This window comes from Sciurus vulgaris (genome assembly GCF_902686455.1).
Source record: "Sciurus vulgaris genome assembly, chromosome: 8".
NCBI lineage: Eukaryota > Metazoa > Chordata > Mammalia > Rodentia > Sciuridae > Sciurus > Sciurus vulgaris.
Window position 1 is genome coordinate 134,637,531 of NC_136468.1, and position 20,347 is coordinate 134,657,877.

Below are 20,347 nucleotides of genomic sequence, written 5' to 3' on the forward strand. Positions count from 1 at the left end.
GCCTGTGTAAAAATTAAGGCAGACATATATGCACTGATGAGGAGAGACATATTATGTGAGTAGGGAAAAAAGCAGCTTATAAAATAATGTATATAGCATGATACTATTTTTGTTTAAAGATATATAACATATATAAATGCATAAAAAAACCTGGAAGACACAGCAAAATGTTAACTGGTTCTATCTGAGTGGTGCAATTATGGGTGGTTCTTTTTTTTTTTTTTTTTTTTTTTTTAATTCTTTATACTTTTCAAAAGTTTTCCAAGCACGCGAGCCTTTGAAATCCGAAAAAAATATTGTCTAAAATGTTTTAAAAAGCCTCATTTCTCATGCTATTCATGGTCCTCCTTAACATTCACCTTTCCCAAGTCACCTCTCCCGGAACTCAGGGCCTATAGGAAGTGCTGTCCATGCAAAGGCATCATCTATGCCCAGCCTGGGGTACCCCGACCTAAGGGAGCTGGCTGAGGCCCAGAGAGGCACAGAGGCAGCCTCCCCACACCCTTTCACCTCTGCCACCTTCAGACCTGTCCACACTGGATCCCACTCAGGCTGCTGCTCCAGAGCTGCAGTGCCCTCCTCAGGCTACAAAGCACTTTGAACTCACGTGTTGTGTCCAAGGGCCTGCAGCTCTCAGCGGGTGGGGTAGGGGTAGCATTTTTCTGTACCCCACTGCCCAGAGCCAGGCCTGATACCCAGAGGCAACCCAGTAACTGTGTGCTGAATGACAAACAGCCATGCCAAGAGCTCTTACTGACAGGCACCATAGCCTAGAGAAGCCTCAAGAATCCCCACAGGAATCCTATTTTTCAGATAAGGCAACTGAAGGGCAAGGAGTCATCACATTTCTAAGTGACACAGGATGAAGGACGAGGGGCTAGAATGCAATTCTGACATTGCCCCCTGCCCCTTCAGTTCCCTCTGCCCCAGCCACACCCCGCCCCACCCTTGCCCTAGTCTTTGTGGAAGGTGAAGCCCTGGAAGTTCCCAACAAGCTTGGGGGCCCAGTGGCCAGCCCTCTGCAGAAACAGAAGGGCCTGGGCCCTCTGGGAGAGGTCGGGACAGGCCTCAGGCCTTCAAAGTGGAAGCCCCTGACAGTTTGCCCTCCGCCCCACCCGCACTCAGCTTGCCCTCTCTGGGCCTGATTGATAGTAGAGTCACGGACTTCTGCGAGCCCTAAGGGCAGCCTCTAGGACTCCCACTGTGAGAGGACAGGGACATCCCCTGCTCGGTGAGCTGCTGCCTGCTGGAAAGTACAGAAAGCAGCTCTTGACATGATTTATAGTGCCAGGCAAACTTCATAAACTCCACTAAGACACAGAAGGCTGAGAGGGGAGGACACCACAACTGCTGGAGCTGCGTGGCTCTCTAGGGGTCATGGTGACAGTGGAGCTCCCCCAGGGAGGTGTGATCCTGGGACGCTCCTGCCCCTGAGTCTCAGGTCCTTACTCTAGCAAATGGGGCACATTTGCAGGCAGCTGGGACACAGCTACTAAGTTCCAAGGCTCAGTCCAGTGTCCCTTCCTGCCCCGAGGCTCCCAACAGGGGTCGGGCAACCCCTGAGTCTGCTCAGACACTGGCGCCTTCCAGGGCCCCAGTCATGCCAGGCCCTGGGCTTTACAGCCCACCCCTGCAGCCCCGGCAGAGTAGACAGGGACACAGGTACATGTGTGCTAAGACTTTACTTGAGGCTTCTAGCATGACCTGTTTACCCTGTGTATAAGGACAGAAGCGGTTCCCTGGCAAATCCCCAGCTGTGGTCCTTACCGAAAGGAAATAGAGTCTTAATGGAGGTGGATGGGCCAGAACAGTAGCTCCGGCCCAGAGAGGGGGGCATAGAGGAGATTAAGAGGGATAAAGTCACAATCAGAAGAGCCAACAATGGGAAGCAGGGACGGGCACTGAACTGGCTGGGGATTAGTCTGCGTGTCTAAGGCCAGTCGCTCCCTCCCCCAGCGCTGTCTGCTCTTGGCAGATCCCTCAGGGTCAGTCTACTGGGGATGAGCAAATGCCACCAGGCTGCACCTTCAAGGAGCCTCTGTGTCCCCTTGTTTATAAGGAAGGTTGGCTCAGCTCACCTGTGCGTTGTGGGCACTCCATTCGGCCAGCAGACTTAGGTGGTCCCAGGTGGGGAGGCAGCCATCTACTCCCCGGGAAGGAAACACACCCAAAGAGAAAAAGAGGGCTGCCTGAAGTTCCCAGACCAGTCCCACACACTGATGCCCAGGTAACAGGCGTCCCGGCTGGCGACCCTGCTGCCCTACATGCACACACATGTAGTTGTCACGCCCTGGCTGCAGCTCTGCCCCATCAAGGCTGTGAAGGGAAGTGTCTCGGCCGAAGCTCACAGGCTGGCAAGGTTTGCCAGGCCAGAGGTGCAGGGGCAGTTTAAGGCAGAGGAAACCGCATGCACAGGTGCCCTGAAATCAAATGACTGTCCATCTAAGAGGCTGCTAAAGCATCTACCATGACTGACAGAGGCTAGATGTGAGAAGTGATCAGGTGACCCCATGAGTCTGGTAGGTAGCAGGGAGGTCCCCTTGGGTCCTGTGAACTAGGTTGTGGAGAACAGGCCCTCCCAAGGTGGAGGTGGCCTTGGGAGGGGTTAAGCAGGGAAGGCCCAGGGCTGGGCTGTGTTTTGGAAGCTGGCTGGGGTTGTAATATGGAAGATGAACTGGGGGAGCTGAGGGGAGGTGAGAGACCTAGGAGAGGGCTGCTGCAGCCTCCTAGGAGGGCCACGGTAGCCAGCCCAGAGGCTTGAATCTGCTTCCCTACAACCCCACAGGATGGGGTCCATGGATTCAATAGCACAGCCCAAATCAGCAGGTGTCATGTTTCCCAAGACCACCCTGCAAGGAGAGGGCTGTGGAAGACCAAGGTAGCAATGACAAAGCAAGAACAAAAGGTCACCTCCTTTTCAACAACTCCTTTTTCTTTCTTTTTTAATTTTTCTTTGGTTGTCAATGGACCTTTATTTATTTATTTATTTATATGTGGTGCCAGGAATCGAACCCAGTGCCTCACTCATGCTAGGCGAGTGCTCTACCACTGAACTAACCCCAACAATTCCTTTTTCCTAAGGCTATGCAGGCCTGCTCTTGCTGGAGAATAATTCATATGGGCCTGAAGCCTTCAAGAGGCAGGTTGAAGGTGGAAGGTGGGGAGGGGGCAGAGAACGTCTATGGAGAAAGCAGATCTCTTGGAAGTGGCCAGGTTGGTTGGCCAGAGGGAGAGGGGCCTGGGGGAGCAGAGTTTAGAAACCCCCCAGAGCCTTGGATAGGTCCCCGTTGCAGGCATTCCAGAAACAGCTACTGCCATCCTGGCAGATCCGGTCCAGCTAGACTGGAGACCACAGGGTCTTCCCGAACCCTCCTCACAGCCCTAAGAGGCACCTAGGCTGTAACTCGTTCCTAGGAGGCACCACAGGGCAAAAGCAGGCAGGTAAGTGGCCAGGACGACAGGAGCTTGGAGGAACTCATATGCGACCAGGTCCAAGGAGTGGTATAGAGTAGAGGCTGAACTGAAGAGGTCTCAGGAGAACGGGGACCCCCAGAACTCTCCAGTCAGACCAGCCCTCCAACACATGAACAGAAAAAACCTGGAGTTCAGGACATGGATCCCTGGAAGATGGCTGGTCCCACAGAGGTCACCCACATGACCAGTCATAATCCCTTCAGACAGGTCCAAAAGGAAGGGCTGTTGCACTCCAGCATCTGAGTTACGTCCAACTAGATAGTTTTAAGGTAGGGGTACACTGGGCATAGATTACAATAAAAGTAAAATACAAAGTTAACTTTAAAATACCTTAATAATCACTTTCCATTGGACCAAGAAATTTGGCCTTCACCTTTTGGCAGAGGCCTGAGGGAAATCCTTACCCCATGGGCTGTCTAACCGGGCCCTCTTGGCTCAGGTCAGGTATGATCCCATGAGACCACACCACAGAGGTAAATGGGGTTGAAGCTCTACTGCAAGATGGGGAGCAAGGTGACCCAGGGTAGAGCAGCTTGTACAAAGTCATGTGCAGCTCACAAGCACATCCCTTGGTCCCCTTTCCTCCCCTCTCTTCCTCCCTTTTCCTCCCCGCTCTCCCTCTATTACTGGTCGGGGAGCCCAGGAGCCCTGGACTTCGTTTGGCTGTGATGCTAGGTGGTTGTGGAAGCCCCTGCCTGTTCTTGTGCGTCTCTATGTTAATGGATAGTGTGGGTTGTCTCCCTCCCGTCCAAAGAGAGGGTCTGAGATGGCATGCAGCCCAGAGTTGAGGGCCCCTGGCCCAGCGTGCTCCCTGTATAAAAGGTTCCTGACCATTTCTGAGCATCCTGAGTGCTCAAGCCCCTGCCCCTTAGGGAGGCATGGGACAATGATGTTGTCATACCCCTATACAGTCCCTGCTCTGCCTATTCCTAGCTGTGTGTCCTTGAGCAAGTTAAACCTTGCTGTGAGCCTCAGTTTCCCTTCTACAGGGCCCTAGGGCAGGCAGCGGATGGCAGGCCCACGGGGAGCTTGGCCACCAGCTCAGGTCCCTCCGTCTAGCGATGGACTTAGTACTGTGGAGTCAACTTCCAATCAACACTTCCCCTCCAGCCGGCACGCACTGCTGCCATAGGGAATGAGACATAAAAGGTAGGGACCAAGGGCAGGCACCTTTAAGTGTACACCCCTCTGGCCAGGGCCTGGGGACCCAAGAGCCTCCAATGTAGCTCCACTTTTAGGGATCTCTGGTGCGGGGTGGGGAAGAGTCCAAATTTGGCCCCTGAATTTAGGAAGTTCATGGAGAATCTTCAGCTTTAGCAAAGAACCAAAGGACAGATTGGCTGGGGTCTTGCTCCCAGCAGCACAGGAAGACCTGGGAGTCCATACCTGCTGCTGGGGGTTGAGCTCAGTCGCTTGGCTCTCTTCTCCAGCCAGTCCTCCAGGTGGCCCTCAGGAAGCTCGGTGGTGTCCATAGGCCACTCTCTGGCCCGCCTCTCCTCTGTGGGGAACAGGGGGACAAAGGAAGGTGAGGGGCACAATCCTGCCTGCCCAAACCCACCATCCCACAAAGTAACAGGAATTGGCAGGCGCTGGGGCAGCCCTGGAATGCAACAGCAACCTTCCAGAGAAAAGCAGGCTGGTAGTCCAGGAGCTCTGCTGCTAGCTTGTCCCTTAACTGCTGCTACTGCCTCAGCCCGTCTGCATACAGTGACCCTGTACTATGGGCCTGGCTCTGCAGTAATGGCTGCCTCCCAAGCTTTGGGGAGCTGGAAACAGGGCAATGAGTGTAGAGGCTAGCCCTCAGGAGGGGTTCAAAACTGGGGTGCAGGGAGCAATGCTGGCAGTAGAACAAGGCTGAATCTTGGCTCTGCCACCTGCCAGGTCTCTGACCCCAGACCAGGCAATGAGCCTCAGTTTCTCTGGTTTTTCTTCTCATATAATGTTGTACAAAAAAACACTGGTCATTGAACCAAAGCCAGGTGACAAGTGGTCTGAGTTCATACACGCTGGTGTGGGTGGGTGATGGGATCAGAGTACTCCACTCCAAGTGGTCTGGGGTGGGCCATGTGCCAGAGGAAAACAGTCAAACTCATGGCTTGACATTCACTCTGGGGCTGGCCCTGGGCTCACTGCACAGGGTATCACTGCCTGGGGCATCATCACATTTGACAGGTCAGGACATTGTCTCCAAGAGATAAAGCCATGTGCCAAGGTTACAGAGGACGTGGCAGAGCCAAGACCATCCACACTGCCAGCCTCCGTGGGCCTCACCCTATCTCCATCTCCACTAGACATTATCTCAGCCTGAGCTCCCCATGCAAGTCAACCATTCCCTGAGAGCCTATGACCCAGGAAGAGCTGGAGACACCACCACAGCCAGGACTCACTGGCTGGCATCACAAGGCCTCACTTCCACCCAGGGAGGGCTCCTGGAAACCCCGTGTCAGTGCCAGGGTTGTAGCCACACCACCACTGGCTCCCCAAGGCAGGGCACAGAGTCCACAGGATCTAACTGGGCAGAGAGAAGTGAGGCCTAACCGGGGATGAGGGCAAAGGTCAAGCTGCCCCAGGCACTTGGGCAGCTAGACAGGGAAGCAGCAGCACCCTGGGAGACCCAGAGTCTGCCTCTGAGTTGCTGCGGGGCTCTATCAAGGCCCTGTGGCCTGAGTGCTGGCCTTGGTTTCTCCATTTGTTCAATGAAAGGGCCACAGGATATTAGTAAATATGTCTAAGAGGGAACTTCCTTGTTCTGTAATTGGGAAGTGAGGGGTGCGGTTCCCCAAGGCACACATGCCACTTTCCACAGAAGCTGAAATTGCCCCTGCCTGAAATCACCAGGCTGTGAGGATCCTGAGGGCAGAAAAAGGGCTTTCTTCAGCTCCCTCTTCCAAGTGCACTGTAGGGAATCTGTCCAGTAGGGACTCCTATGTTGCCAGATCGAGGGGGAGAGGGAGGGGCCCACCAACACCTGCTGCGTTAGTTGCATGGGCAGCTGGGGCTGAGGCCTACCTTCAGAGCTCCTGGGCAGGAGCCACACATTTTTTGCTTTCAGAGGACACACCTGTGTCTCTGATGTCCACCTCAAACTGCGGATTTGGGGATTCCCTATTACCCTGAGCAGACCTTGGCCTGCCCCACATGGTGGCTTCCAATGAGGGATAGGAGGGGAGGCACAGAGCAGTTTCCCCAGTCACAGATTCCACATCCCTTCCCAGCACTCCATTCCCGCCTTGCATGGGCCCCTGCCGAAACGTACCCTCCACCTGGATGCTCAGCTCCTGCAGGTCTCGCTCTGACATGTGGGAAAATCTGCAGTTGGAGCCAAAGTCACACTGGCCTGCAGTAAGAAGACAGAGTTATCTTGCCATTCAGAAAGGGCTCCTATTACAAGCTGAGAGCACCCTGATAATGGTTCCTGAAGTTTTAGCGACAAGGTTTTAAGGTCTAGAGTAGCAACTTCAGCCTGAAACAAAAAACGGGACTCTCTATGATCCCAATCACACTCAGCAGTTCCAGCAACCTTGCCTGATCCATCATGCATTGTGCATGACCCTCTGCAGACAGCCCCCCATGCGTAAGACCAAACCTGATCAAAGCCAGTCAGGATTGGGCTGTACAAATCTCTACAGGCTCTCTCATCACCAGCCTCCTCCTCCCTGCCTCCATGAACTACATGTGGGCTCCTGAAAGATCATGCTTCTTCCTCCACTCCAGGCTGTTGCACATGCTGTGCTCCAACCTGGTACCCCACTTGCCCATTTGGCTTGCGTGAGCAGCTGGACTCCTCAAAAAGACCTCAGCAGCACCTTTGCCACAGAGGAACCAAAGTTTGGGTGGTTTTTCCAGTCTCAAACAAGGAAACCAAAGTGTCTTGAAATAACAGGAGTGTGGTGGTATCCTATGCCAGTGTCACCTACCAGTGTCAAATGCTCCTCAAAGTCAAGTCTATGGGAAAGCCCCTGATCTGCAGGCCTGGTGGCCACTTTGGGGGGCAACACCATTTCGTGAGAAGAACATGGTCGTTCATCCAGCTTCCCAAGCTCGACCACAGTACCTCTCCCTAGTGCTAAGCTCCCTTGCAAACCAGGTGAATCACTGTGGTTTTCCTCTTTCCCGTGGCTTCCAGGAAGCTCAGGGCCAAACCTTCTAGTACACAGACTTCAAGAGTAAACATGGAAACTAGTTATTCTCCTGGTTTGTCTTATTTTTTTCTGCCCTTACTTTCCTCTGCCTTGCTTACCAAGGTCTTTATCTCTTTGAAGTACAGTTGTCTTTGTGAGCTGAGTATTGAGCAGTCAAATCAATACTTACTTCTAAAAAGCTGAGGACCAGACCAGGGAAAGAGAGGAGACCCTGACCACCAGTCAGCTGGAGCCAGGCTGCAAAGTGGGCTTGGGATGCTGTCCAGGGTTGGGGAAGATACTCTACAGAGATACGAACAGGCCAGACAAGGTATTCTTGATCCCTGAGGGGACCCAAATCAGCAGAGCACTTTACCTGTCAGCAGGAACTTCCTGCAGGGTCGCTTGTTCTGCTCATCTAGCAAGATGGCGGCTGCATCTGCAAGAGAAGAGAGGAGTTGGGTTCAAATGGCTCCACCAAGGAGGTAGAGTCTCAGGGAACTGAGGAAAGAAAAGAGGTCCCCATGCACAGAGGAGTATTAGCTGCAGTTGACCACAGGTAGGGATGCTGGACAGAGGGATCCAAGTTATAGTGACCTAAACCCCTCACCTCACCCAGGGTCAGCCCAAGGAGGCAAGAAATAGGTTTCAGATCAAAGGTACTTTACTTTGACTGCACAGTGGACTTACATAGGGAGTTTTCTTTTTTCCCCAATCAAACACAGAGGAAAAAAACCTATTATTTTCACATAAAATCATCTTAGGGCTAGGAACCCACATGATTAAAAACATCTTAGGGCTAGGAATGTAGCTCGGTGGCAAAGGGTTCGCTTAGCATGTGCGAGGCCCTGGGTTCGATTCCCAGCACCACAAAAAACAACAATAACAACTGGCTGTCCCAGAACATCTAGAAATTTTAGGGAACTTTAATCAAAACATAAAAAAGTGAGAACTGACATGGACATCATGTAGTCTCCCCATTTAAGAATGTCAGATGTCTCATGTGTTATCTCCATCTTCTCTTTATTCCCTAATAAAATTTAGAAGTTTTTAAATTATTCTATTGCTCTTCTCTTTAAAACTTGACCTGGCAGATGAATTCATCATTTTAGGGACCACCAACTAACAGGACTTAGTTTTATGGTCATCCTGGTTGCAAGTGGCCCAATGAATTATTTTTTAGCTTAGCAGCCATGTTCTCAGCTGCTACATTTGAATGCTCTCCAAAGGTCCTGGTCCTCAACTTGGTATTGAGAGGTGGTGAGTGCTCAGAAATGGCAGCAGTTCTTATTTTCTCCTCACAAACCCACTGTACAGTGCTAATATCCCCATTCTGCAGAGGGGTAATACTGAGGTTCAAACAGGGAAATGACCTGTCAAGGGTACATGGTCAGGAGGTGGCAGCACCAGGTTTGAACCGTGGTGTGTGGAAATCTATAGCCCTAGTTCTTTCCATGTGGCTGCTGATTGCCTGGTGCCTGGATAAATGGCCCATTAATGGGGATGCCTCCCTGCAGGGCAGCTGGTGGCTCAGTGGGGAGAGGATCTGCTGGGGTTGGGAGTTGGTTATCCAAGGACTCACTCCAGGGGGTCTGGCAGAGCCACAGGTGGAGCCAGCAATGTGGAGAAGGGTCCATCCGTCAGCACCAGACCTGTCAGACTCAGTTCACCCACTGGTGATGGAGACATCATGGCCTGTCCTGCCTGCCGTCCTTGGGGAGGTTGAGCTGGTGGGATTACGTGGATGTTGCCTAGGACCCCCCCGAGGCTAGGACCACCGAGGCAGGCAGGAAGGATGAGCCTAAATCCCAGACAAGAGGCACTGGCTAGATGGCTCATTCTACCCTGCCACTGGCCAGTAGTTCTCAACTCTGACATGCTTTAGGATCACCACGCAACTTTTAAAGTACAAGGACACCTGCACCTGCCCTTCTCAGATTCTGCTTCAGCGGGGGAGGGCATCAGAATTGTTAAAAGCTCCTGGGTTCCTCTAAAGTGCACCCAGGATTAAGAACTCCCAGCCTAGGCCCTGTACAAAGAGGCCCCTGCTCCTCCACATCATGTCCAGGGCTCCTTGTGATCTCACCTGCTGGTCCTTCTCGCTTCATCTCCCAAAATGAACAGCTGCCCCTGGTGCCCCATGTTTATTTACCCAGTCATTTAGACATTCATCTACCAATCGTGCACGGAGCACATTCTGTGTGCCAGGCACTGCGCCAGGATGAGGGTTTAAGTGGAGATCAAGTCAGAGCGGGTCCTTCCTTCCAGTCCGACAGCCACAGCAATCCATGTGGATAAAACGGGGTAAACACTGAACATGAGCAATGACCTGGCCTGGCCCAGGGCACGGGAGGGCATCCCTGAAGATTTACTGCCGGAGTTGTGTTCTGAGACAAAGGAACTACCTTGGGGTGGGGAGGACAGCAGGAAGGGCATGCCCACAGAGAGGACGGTCTATGCAATGATCAGTGTGGCCAGGGCCAGAGGGAGAGCCCAGCAGAACATGGAAACCCAGGCAGGACACACTGTGTTGTTGGGTGGGAGGTCACCTAGAAGGGTCCTGTTTTATCCATCTTTGAATCTTCAGAGCCTGTCTGGGGACTGAGGACAGGCAAGTACTCACTGAGCACTGGCTGAATAAACGTGGCCATCAGATAAAGGGCCTGAGGCCAATCCTTCTGAGGACACAGAAGCATCATTCCTACTTAGTATAAACCCTAATGTGCCAAACAGTCATCATGGGATTACTAAGCCCTTATCCCATCCCTGGGAGGTTGGTACTGTTGTTATGGCTGTTTTACATGTGACAAAATCAGGACCACACTGTTAGTAAGTCACAACTTGGTACTGACACCCAGACAGCCTGGTTCCAGGGCCTGTCTTTGTCCTAACTATGGCCAATGGATCATCAGCTGCTCTGAGGGCCCAGGGATTTGTCAAAGGCCACAAAGCTGGGAGCAGAGAACAGGTTGCTCAGGGTAAGGCAGGCCTGGGGAAACCTCTTGAAGAAGAGAGCTCATAAGTCAGCTTGGCCACCAGCAACTGGCGACCATGAGTAAGGCAATCCACTGGTCTAGGTTTTAAATGCATCACCTTTAAGGGGGGAAGCCCAGCCTCCTTAGCAGAACTGTTTTACTTTGTTTTTGAATCCAGAAGCACTTTACCACTGAGCCACAGCCTTTTTTACTTTTTATTTTGAGAGAGTCTCACTAAGTTGCTGAAGTTGGCTTTGAATTCACAATCTTCCTGCCTCAGCCTCCTAAGCTGTTGAGATTACAGGCTTGTGCCACCATACCAGGCTTCCCTGCAGAGCTGTCCCAAGGACTAAAAGTGGCTGGGCATGTGAGAGGTTGATGGGAATGCAAGAGCCCTGAGGAGGCGACTATGGCACCAGCCTTTTTATTTTTCTATAAGGAACACGAGGATTTCTGCCCATTAGCCCTGGACCCCATGGTCCTGCTGTACTTGGCTGAGGGTCTGGGATTAGGAGCAAACACCAAGGTAAACTTGGCCTAGCTGATGCCAGATCACAGCACCCTGCTGGGTTTGGAAGACAGGAGCCTTTCCCTGATGCCAGGATCAGGGGCTTCTCAGGTACCTAGGAGCCCGTGCTGCCCCAAATCCTCCATCTTGTCCCCACTCCCAGACCCTCCCAACCACAGCCATGTTTGGCCTGCTGAGCAGCCTTGCAGGTCACCTTCCCTCCCCAAACTTAGAAGCCTCAGTTTCTTCATCTGAAATGGGAAGCATCTGGGAGAGCTTTAAAAACACCATGCCTAAACTAGGTGTGGTGGCACACACCTATAATCTCAGCAACTTGGGAGGCTGAGGTACAAGTCCAAGGACAGCCTGGGAAACTTGATGAGACCCTGTCTCAAAATAAAAAATAAATAGGGGACAACTGGGTATGAAGCTCAGTGGTAAAACACTTGCCTAACATGTGCAAGGCCCTGGATTTGATTCCCAGTGCTGCAAAACAAGAAAACAAAACAAAACAAAACAAAAACCATGCCTAGTCTTTTTTTAAAAATATTTTTTAATTATCAGTGGATTTTAATTTTTTTTATTTATTTATACGCATTGCTGAGAATCAAACCCAGTTCTTCACACGTGAGGCAAGTGCTCTACACTGAGCACAGCTCCAGCCATGCCTAGTCTTTATTCACCCAAACCCAGTGGGGTGGGGAGATCAGTTCTACCATGCCCAACTAGACTTATCTATTTAAATGTCTCTTGGTGATCCCAATCCATAACCAGGGTTGAAAACCACTGCCTTAGAGAGTCATTGAGAAGTAAATGACAAGCCAAGCATGCAGCAGGTACTCAATAAATGCTCACTCCCTTCTAGTGAATTTTGAGTCTCAGACCAGAGAACTCCTTCTGTCTCCCTTCCCCTCTCTTCCTGGCTGCCTGAATTCAGTTTGTTCCTTGCAGGCTCTGCACCCTGTCCTGGAACACTGCTCCGTACCTGTGGAGCATCACCCTGTCCGAGCTTACTCTAGGAGCTCCTAGTCTACCTCTCTCGAACTGCCAAGTTCCTCTCCTTTCAGCTCAGCTCCTGCCTGGCCCACTCTGGCCCCTCCCTGACCATTCCTTGGTGTGACAGCTATGCAGCAGCACAGTTCCCATCTACAGGCATCCTGGAGGCTAGGCCGTGATGGATGCTTCTGACCTTAGCTCATTCACTCCAGTAGCACCTGCTTTGCAAGAGCCCCCACCCAACCCCAGCAGTTGGCTTATTCCTTCCTCCCTCCAGCCAATCATTCAACAGACACTTCCTGCACCCCACTGTTTACCCCACAGCAGAGTCCTTGCTGGCAAATGTCACATCTGCCAAAAGCTCTTCAGAAGCTGCCCTCTGCCCTCAGGGCAGTGTAACTTCCTTGCTGTGGCCTCCACAGACCTGAAGGATCTAGTCCGTGCCGCATCCAGCTTTGGCCTCTACCATCATCCCCATCACTGGCTACACCTTCTCCCCTGTGCCTGCAGGGCACTGGGTGCTTTGTTCATGGCCACTTGTTTGAAAGTATTCTTTGCATATCCTTGGCCCAGAATGACACGGTTGGCCCTATTTCAGCTGCTGGCTCAAACATCACGTCCTTGGAGAAGCCTCTTTCTGTTCTCCAAATCCCTAGGATGTTCCACTGTGGGTGGAGCACAAAGCCCTCAGTCAAGGTCATTGGAGAAAGGACCTTCCATTTTGGCTTGCCTCTATTCCTGGGGCTCTCTCTCTCTCTCTCTTTTTTTTTTCTTAGCATGTGCTCTATCACTGAGTTACACTTCGGCTCCTTCCTCTCTTTTGATCCTCAAAAGAGCCCAGACTGTTACTGACCCACTGTGGTGCTGACCTAATTGTAAGAGAGATCAGAGTGCAAACTCCAGGAGCTCAGTCACAGATCCCAAAGCACTCACCTCGGAACATGTCGTACCACACCTTCTTGGCCTTGAGGTGCTGCAGCCCATTCAGGTGCTTCTTTCGATTGTGGAGATTGTCCTGGAAGGAGCGGTCACAGTAGTCGCAGAAGTATCGTTTCCCCATGGCTGCCTACACCAGGTGCTGAGGCTGCCTGGAAAGTCACAAAGCTCTTGGTCAGACCACTGGAGAAAAGGCTACAGGCCAAAGCTCTGGGGACAGGGCCCCTGAACTGAGTGCTCCTTGAAGGCCAGGCCTGAGTCAAGCTTTACTTACAGGCGCCTTGTTCCATGAGGAACTTCTATAGTTGATAATGGGAATAATAGGCCTAATACCAGGGGGATCTTTTAATTCTGACACACAGCTTCCAACCTCAGTCAGTTAAAATGACCTTACCCGGTGTGGAAGCACACTCCTATAATTCCGTCTGCTCAGAGACTGAGGCAGGAGGATTGGTACTTCAAAGTCAGCCTTGGCTACTTAGTGAGACCCTGTCTCAAACAGGGCTGGGAATGTAGTTCAGTGGTACAGCACCCTGGGTTCAATCCCTAATGCCGCAGAAACAGCAACTATAAGCTAGAACCTCAGAAAGTGAGGCCCAGGCTTTAATATTATTTCATTTTATTTCTTGATACTAGGGATTGAACCCAGGGGTGCCGTACCACTGAGTCATACCCCCAGCCCTTTTTTTTTGAGACAGGATCTCACTGATTTGCTTAGAGCCTTGCTAAATTGCTGAGGTTGGCTTCAAATTTGCTATCCTCCTGCCTCAGACTCATGAGTTGCTGAGATTATAGGGCATGTGCCACCATGCCCAGCTTTGGTATTTTTGAAAGCTCCCAGGTAATTCTAATACGTAGCTAGGCTGGAGAACCCCCACCTTACACCCTCCGGTCAGCCTCCCTCATCCCCTAGTACATCTGACTTCTGATCTCCTTGTTCTGGTTTCCTCCATGCTGGCCCCGTAGGCCTCCTCCCTGCCCCTCACACAAGTCAGGCTCATGGCTGCCTCCAAAGACATGGGTTTGTATCTGCTGTCTCTTTGGCCAAGATGTTCTCCCTGCCATACTTGTTCCTTTTTTTTTTTTTTTTTTTTTGTTTGGGTACTGAGGGTTGAACTCAGGGGCATTTACCCACTGAGTCACATCCCCAGCCCTTTTTGTATTTTATTTACAGACAGGGTCTCACTTAGTTGCTGAGGCTGGTTTTGAACTCCTGATCCTCCTGCCTCAGCCTCTCGAGCTGCTGGGATTACAGGCAAGTCTCATCACATCGGGCTTCCCTCCATCCTTTGATCTTTGCTCAAATGCTATCTTCTTAGCACTCTACAATGATCACTTTATTTAAAATTGCAGAACCCTCCTCTTCACTGTCTCCATTCCCTGCTTTATTTTTCCTCATAGCACTTAATGCCTTTGAAATAGTAAATTACTTGTTACGGTTATTGTCTTTCTCTTCCAACAAGAATATAAATCCATGAAGGCAGATATATTTTTGCTTTGTTTATAGCTGGGGCCCCAGCACTTAAAATATTGCTTGCTACAGAGTAGGCAATCAAGTATTTGTGGAATAAATGAGTTAATTTTCATTTTTCATTCGGTACAGAGATTAAAGAGAGGAATAGATTTGTCTGAGGTCACACAGCTGGTAAAAAGAATGGAAATGCAGGTCCCCTAAACTCATGTTTCTGGGTGTCCTCTAAGCCAGAGGGCTCAGGCGGCAAGGCTAACATCTTCCCAAGAGTACTAAATTCTAAGGTGGTAGGTCTTCATCCAAGCTCAGATGGAAATGAGAACACTGCAAGGTCTTAAGACCCTTCTGTTGGCTGGGCACGGTGGCGAGTTCAAAGTCAGTCTCAGCAACTTAGTGAGGCCCTAAGCAACTCAGTTAGACCCTGTCTCTAAACAAAATACAAATAAAGGGCTGGGGATATGGCTCCATGGTTAAACACCCCAAGTTCAATACCCAGTATTAAAACAAACAAAAAAAATCCCTTTATCATGGTGACCACAGCTGCCATGCTTGTCCAGGAAATCTGCAGCCCAAGGTAAGTGGTGATTCTATGGCTTTCACAGCCAGCATTTGGGTCCTCCAGCTTGATGTCACAAGACCAGAGGAAGAATGTGTTCACATGTAGCTACCAAGTGGCACCTGCAGAGACTGAGCCTAGATCAGTCCCTCAATCTGGAGTCTGGTCCCTCACTTCACAGAGCAGGCTTCTGAGGCCAGAGGAGTATGGGAAATGACTTCCCTGAGGTCAGAAGGTGGCTTCCCTTGCTGTTAGCCAAAGTCCCAGATTCCCAGGACCTGGCAAATAAGGATGAAGCTGGGACCTGAGCCACAGAGCAGACGGATGAACAGGGAGGTAGCGTGGGACGGATGGGGGAATGCTTCTTGAAGAAAGACTAGGGATAGATGCAGAGACAAACAAGCATTCTGGCAGTCCAGACAGACGAGCAGGCTGATGGAGAAAGTTGCTCCTGCAGCAGACAAGGACAGCAGCCATTAAGTCAGGGGCTGTAATAGGATCAGGAACAGCCAGTCATTCGAAATGAAAACGTATAAAACCTCTCTTCTCCCATTACTGCTGAGAAACCTCATTTCAGACATGTGGACTTGATATATTAAATTTGGCAGCTCTAATACATCCCGTCTTGCCAATAAACTTATAGGAATTGGATTGAAATTGTAAGAGATGAACGTTTAACGGCCGAGTGCTTAACCAAGCTATTCACGAAGCTTGAAGCTCCAAGGAGCTGCTGGCTCTGGAGAGTAATGGGGAAGGGAGGAGAGGAAGGGAGTGTCCCTCTGGGAGACTGACACACAACAGTGGCTCTGCAGCAGACTGAGCTGGACCACACAGGGCACCGAGAAGCTGGCGTTGTGACCTTGGCCAAGTCACTGCCCTCTCTAGGACTCTATTTCACTGTAGGAATATGAGGCAGTGGGTTTGAATGATCTGATTATTTCAGGAGTGTACAGAGAAGTTTACTAATGCAAATGGATTAAGGCTGGGGGTGTAGCTCAGTGACAGAGCACTTGACTAGCATGTGCAGGACCCTGGGATTGATTCCCAGCATCACTAAGACTAATTATGTCTAGCATTAGCGAGTATTCAATAAGTGTTAACAATTGTTAAAGTTAGTGGTTTACTGAGCACCTACTATTCTCACTCATGTCCTGCTTGGGCAAGGGAAAGAGTTCCCATCAGAGGGATGGGCTCGCTGCAAAATAAAAGTTAAGATACATATATATCAGAAATAAAGACAAAAAGGCAAGAATAATTTGGAAGAAGGGGTATGACTGATTGAACTGTTCAGAAGGTCTGGCTCTAACAAAGGAAGGAGCCCGTGCTTGCTTTATTTATAGTGGTAGAGATCATAGGGGACTGCTAGAGGAGTTTTTTCAAGAAAAACAGGATGGGGATGAAGGTAAGCAAGCCATTTGGCTCTAGCAGGTCACTCCACACTGATGCTTGTATCTGAACCTGAGCAGTGACCTAATGCAGTATACCACATGACTCACGTGTTCTCAAACAGTGATCCAACTGTGAGTTCCTGAGACCAGATATTCCTGGTTAATGGCTCGAACTTTGCCCAGTTCTCATATAAGTCATGGATGGCTCCTGCATATTTCCCCTTTTCTATTTTTTAAATGCAAATGATGGGCAGCTACTTCGAGTTCCAGAATCCTAGTTTTGAGGGTATGGCAACCCATTATTAGGATACAAAAAATAATTAGTAGCAAACATACCATTCCAATAATATACCACGCAGAATGTTTCAATATATTTCTAGGAATAAAGCCATTCAATTCATAAAGTATTTGATCAGCTAGAGATGTAGGGTCCATGAGATTAATTCTGCTTTTCTGAATATCCTGGATGTGATGATGTAACACCATAAGATCCAGGCTATTATTATTGCTATGCCAAATGCCCATTAGATGATTTTTAATCATTTCCCAGTCCCACTGGAAAGTATGATATTTAGCTGCAGTAACAAAGACATACTTACAGTCATCATGGCATTTAAGCCTTCGTTTAACTTTGCGGGCAGAAAGTTCATTACTGATATTTGTAACAGTAGCTGTTAAAGCATTTAATGTAGTCTCAATCTTTTCATCAATACTTACCTAATCATACAGGGCTTTGAAAGTATTTTGAGACAAATTATTAAGAAAATGATCTTGGTTAAATTACATTTCTTAAAAGTTACATGATATTTATCATCTTTTTTCTTACTTTTACATTTTCAGTAATTAAAGCCTAAGAGGATTAAATATAGGCTTGTAGGCCACAGCAGGAACCCTCCTCGTAGTTCTTGCCTACAAAATCAGGCTTAGGGTCATCTGTATAATGGAGAAAATCTGAGGCTACAATTAAACACCAGAGATCTTTCTGAATATCATCTTCCCTGAAAGTTAGCATATTACCAGCAAAACTTCCAGGGGTCATAGCATCTTGACAGACTGGACTATGCCCCTACATATAGTGAATGTGGGAACAGACAGAAGACTGAAATACATTAAAATATATGGAACCCAAATTATTATCAAATAAGAAATAACCACTAGAAGCCCAAATGTGAATTACTGATCCTTAAAGTGTAAGATCAATCAGTTTGCTGGGCTCTGATTTGGTCTTCATTACATGGTTACTAATAGTGCACAGCAATACCCAAACAATAGGGAGTAGTCTGAATCACACGGAGTTTCAAAATATCAGAATGATTGTACATCTAATCTTATTTTTGTATTCTGAAAATAGTTCTAGATAACTCGCCTATTCTAATTTCTTAGATATTCTACTATATTAAAAATGCAAATTAAACATGGTCGCCTGTAAATTCTTTTCAAGAAGTAAATGCAAAACACATTTAGTGTCAGCGCTGAAATGTTAAGTCTTCCTGGTTTTGGACATTCTGATGTAACTATCTTTTATCAAGTTTTGAAGATCAATCCAAAACATATTCACCACTTTTAGAGATTTTATATTGCATTGGCAAGACATTTGCACCTTTCATCCATTTAGGAAAGGTGCCAAATTCTATTGCAGAACAATTAGGGCAGTAAGGTATTAATGGATGTTCATGGAAATGACTGGCTTGTTATGAGAAACTCCCATTTTAATAACTGATCGGACATATAATCTTAAGGCCCAAGGGCCAGTATGATTGGCTGGCCTAGGTCTTCCCTATGCTATTTTCCCCTCAAAAGTTGCCTTTAAATAGCCAGCATATTTATCATGGGACCAGCATACAGGTAATTTCCCACTGTAGTCAGTATAATTAAATCCAGTATCATGAATAAAAGTGATATGTTTATTTGTAAAATCTCACATCATGTGGTATCATTAGTAAATACTGGGATGGATTCCCCAGTCCACATTGCTGGGTGCATTAAAGGTGGATCTGGGAAATGGGTCCAGTGAGTCTCTCCATGGATTCTATTTATCTGACAGCTCAAAAAAGCTAGTATGGCTATAAACCTGGTGGTTGGAGTCTTATTATCTCTCTGTTGGTGAGCTATCTGTTCAGCCTGAAGTGTCAGGTCTTTCAGTTGTCTTCACAATGACAGGTTGGTTTTTCTGGAACTATACAGTATAGCCTCTACCCTTAGTATTATAGAATCTGATTTATTCTATTGCTGCATGTGTCAATCAACAGTGGTGAGACTTTTAATATCACAATTTAAAAATTTTTTTGAAATAATTTTGTGAGATTTAGTGGGTTTATGTAAGGTTGTTTGCCCCTTTTTCATTTTTTAAAATTGTAGAAAAAAGTTGATGAAATATTTTTATTTGGCCAGGAAAATTAGTAAAAGTTACCTGTTAGGCATGTGAGGATGGTTAAAGTCAATGCTATTGAGCTAAAGAGGGCATTACAGTAAACGAAGGCCTAGTTTTTACCAAATGTATGATTTGATTTTGTCTCTAGCAGTGGGCTGAGCAAAATTATAAAATGGGGTCAGTACAGATACTGAAAGTCAGTTTTACAACTTGTTTGTCTTATAGGTAATGGCCTTATTATCTTAAATTAACTTGTTATATTAGAATTGGTATTTGTATAAGGCAAAAATAAACAAGAGTAAAACATTTAATTTTTATAATAGTTATGAATTAAGAAATATAATTTTGTATAACTTTAAACATTTAGTTATATATAATATTTTCTGTTGATATTAGGAATACAGTAAGTTGTATAACAAAAATTTATCTTTTGAAGTTAACCTTAAACGAACTTGAATGATTATCTTAACCTGGAATGAGATGAGATGCAGGTTTTTTTAACTTAATAGAGGTGGCCTCTACAAAGGATACAGAAGATATAACAGATATTAAAAAAAAAAAAAATAAGAACTACATATGTTCAGTGAGCACAGGAAAAACCTCTTCTTATTTAATAAAAATGAAGTAAAACAAGTAGCTTTTTACCTACCAAATTATGAAAAAATTTATATTATCATCAAATTTGGTGTTGATCCAAGTATGGGGAATTAGTACTTTCAAATATTATTGGGCAGAATGTGAATTGGTAGTATCTGTTACAACAGTGATCAAAAGTCTTAGAATTTTACATGTCACTGATCTAGCAATCATGTTTTAAGGGATTTATGCTAAAATAATTTTTGTATGAATATTCTTAATAATTTTGGTTTTTAAAAAATTTTTAGTTGTAGATGGACATAATAACTTTATTTACTTTTTTTTAATGTGGTGCTCAGGATCGAACCCAGTGCCTCACATGTGCTAGGCAAGTGCTCTGCTGCTGAGCTACAACCCCAGCCCATAACTTTGTTTTAAAATAGCAAAAATAATTTAAATGTCCAACTTTGGGTTTTGGATAAAATGATAAAAAATCTGGCATTAAAATTCATACTGTGAAAGAATATTAATTACGTGTAATTTAAAATAATTTGACACATCTCTTTTTATGCTTTTAAAATTCTCTGTCTTTACTTTGGACATTTTGATTATAATGTGACTTGGAGATCTATATTAGACTATCATCAAATTTCTGAGAAGAAACCTTGTAGACCAAGAGAGAATGAGATTATGTATTAAAAATCCTCACAGAAAAAAAATAATTGCCAGCTATCAGTGCTAAATCCAGAAAAGCTGTCCTAAAAAGATAAAAGAGAAAAGAGATTACTTAGAGGAAAGGGACCGAAGGGCGGGAGGTGGGGAAGGAGGGGGGAAATGCTGGGGAGCAATATTGGCTAACTTATATTGTTATATTGTGTGCATGTATGCATATGTAACAACAAACCCCATCATATGTACAACTATAATGCACCAATAAAAAAGATGTGGAAGAAAATTAAATAAATAAAATAATTG

General features: G+C 47.5%; 1 protein-coding gene across 4 annotated transcripts in view; it reads right to left on the bottom strand.

Moving 5' to 3' along the window:
- ZMAT5 (zinc finger matrin-type 5) overlaps positions 1–20,347 on the bottom strand; it is a 36,698-nt gene that overhangs the window by 705 nt on the left and 15,646 nt on the right. For 2 of the 4 annotated variants that reach the window (XM_079151460.1, XM_079151463.1), the window contains 4 exons: positions 13,008–13,162; positions 7,972–8,034; positions 6,731–6,811; positions 4,861–4,972 (listed from right to left, as the gene is read on the bottom strand). In XM_079151460.1, the coding sequence (XP_079007586.1) occupies positions 4,861–4,972; positions 6,731–6,811; positions 7,972–8,034; positions 13,008–13,134 (383 nt within the window). In that variant the 5' untranslated portion in view covers positions 13,135–13,162. Of the gene's footprint in view, positions 1–4,860; positions 4,973–6,730; positions 6,812–7,971; positions 8,035–13,007; positions 13,163–15,315; positions 15,489–16,533; positions 18,682–20,347 lie in introns of those variants that run through there. The other 2 variants (XM_079151462.1, XM_079151461.1) reach the window with 2 other exon arrangements.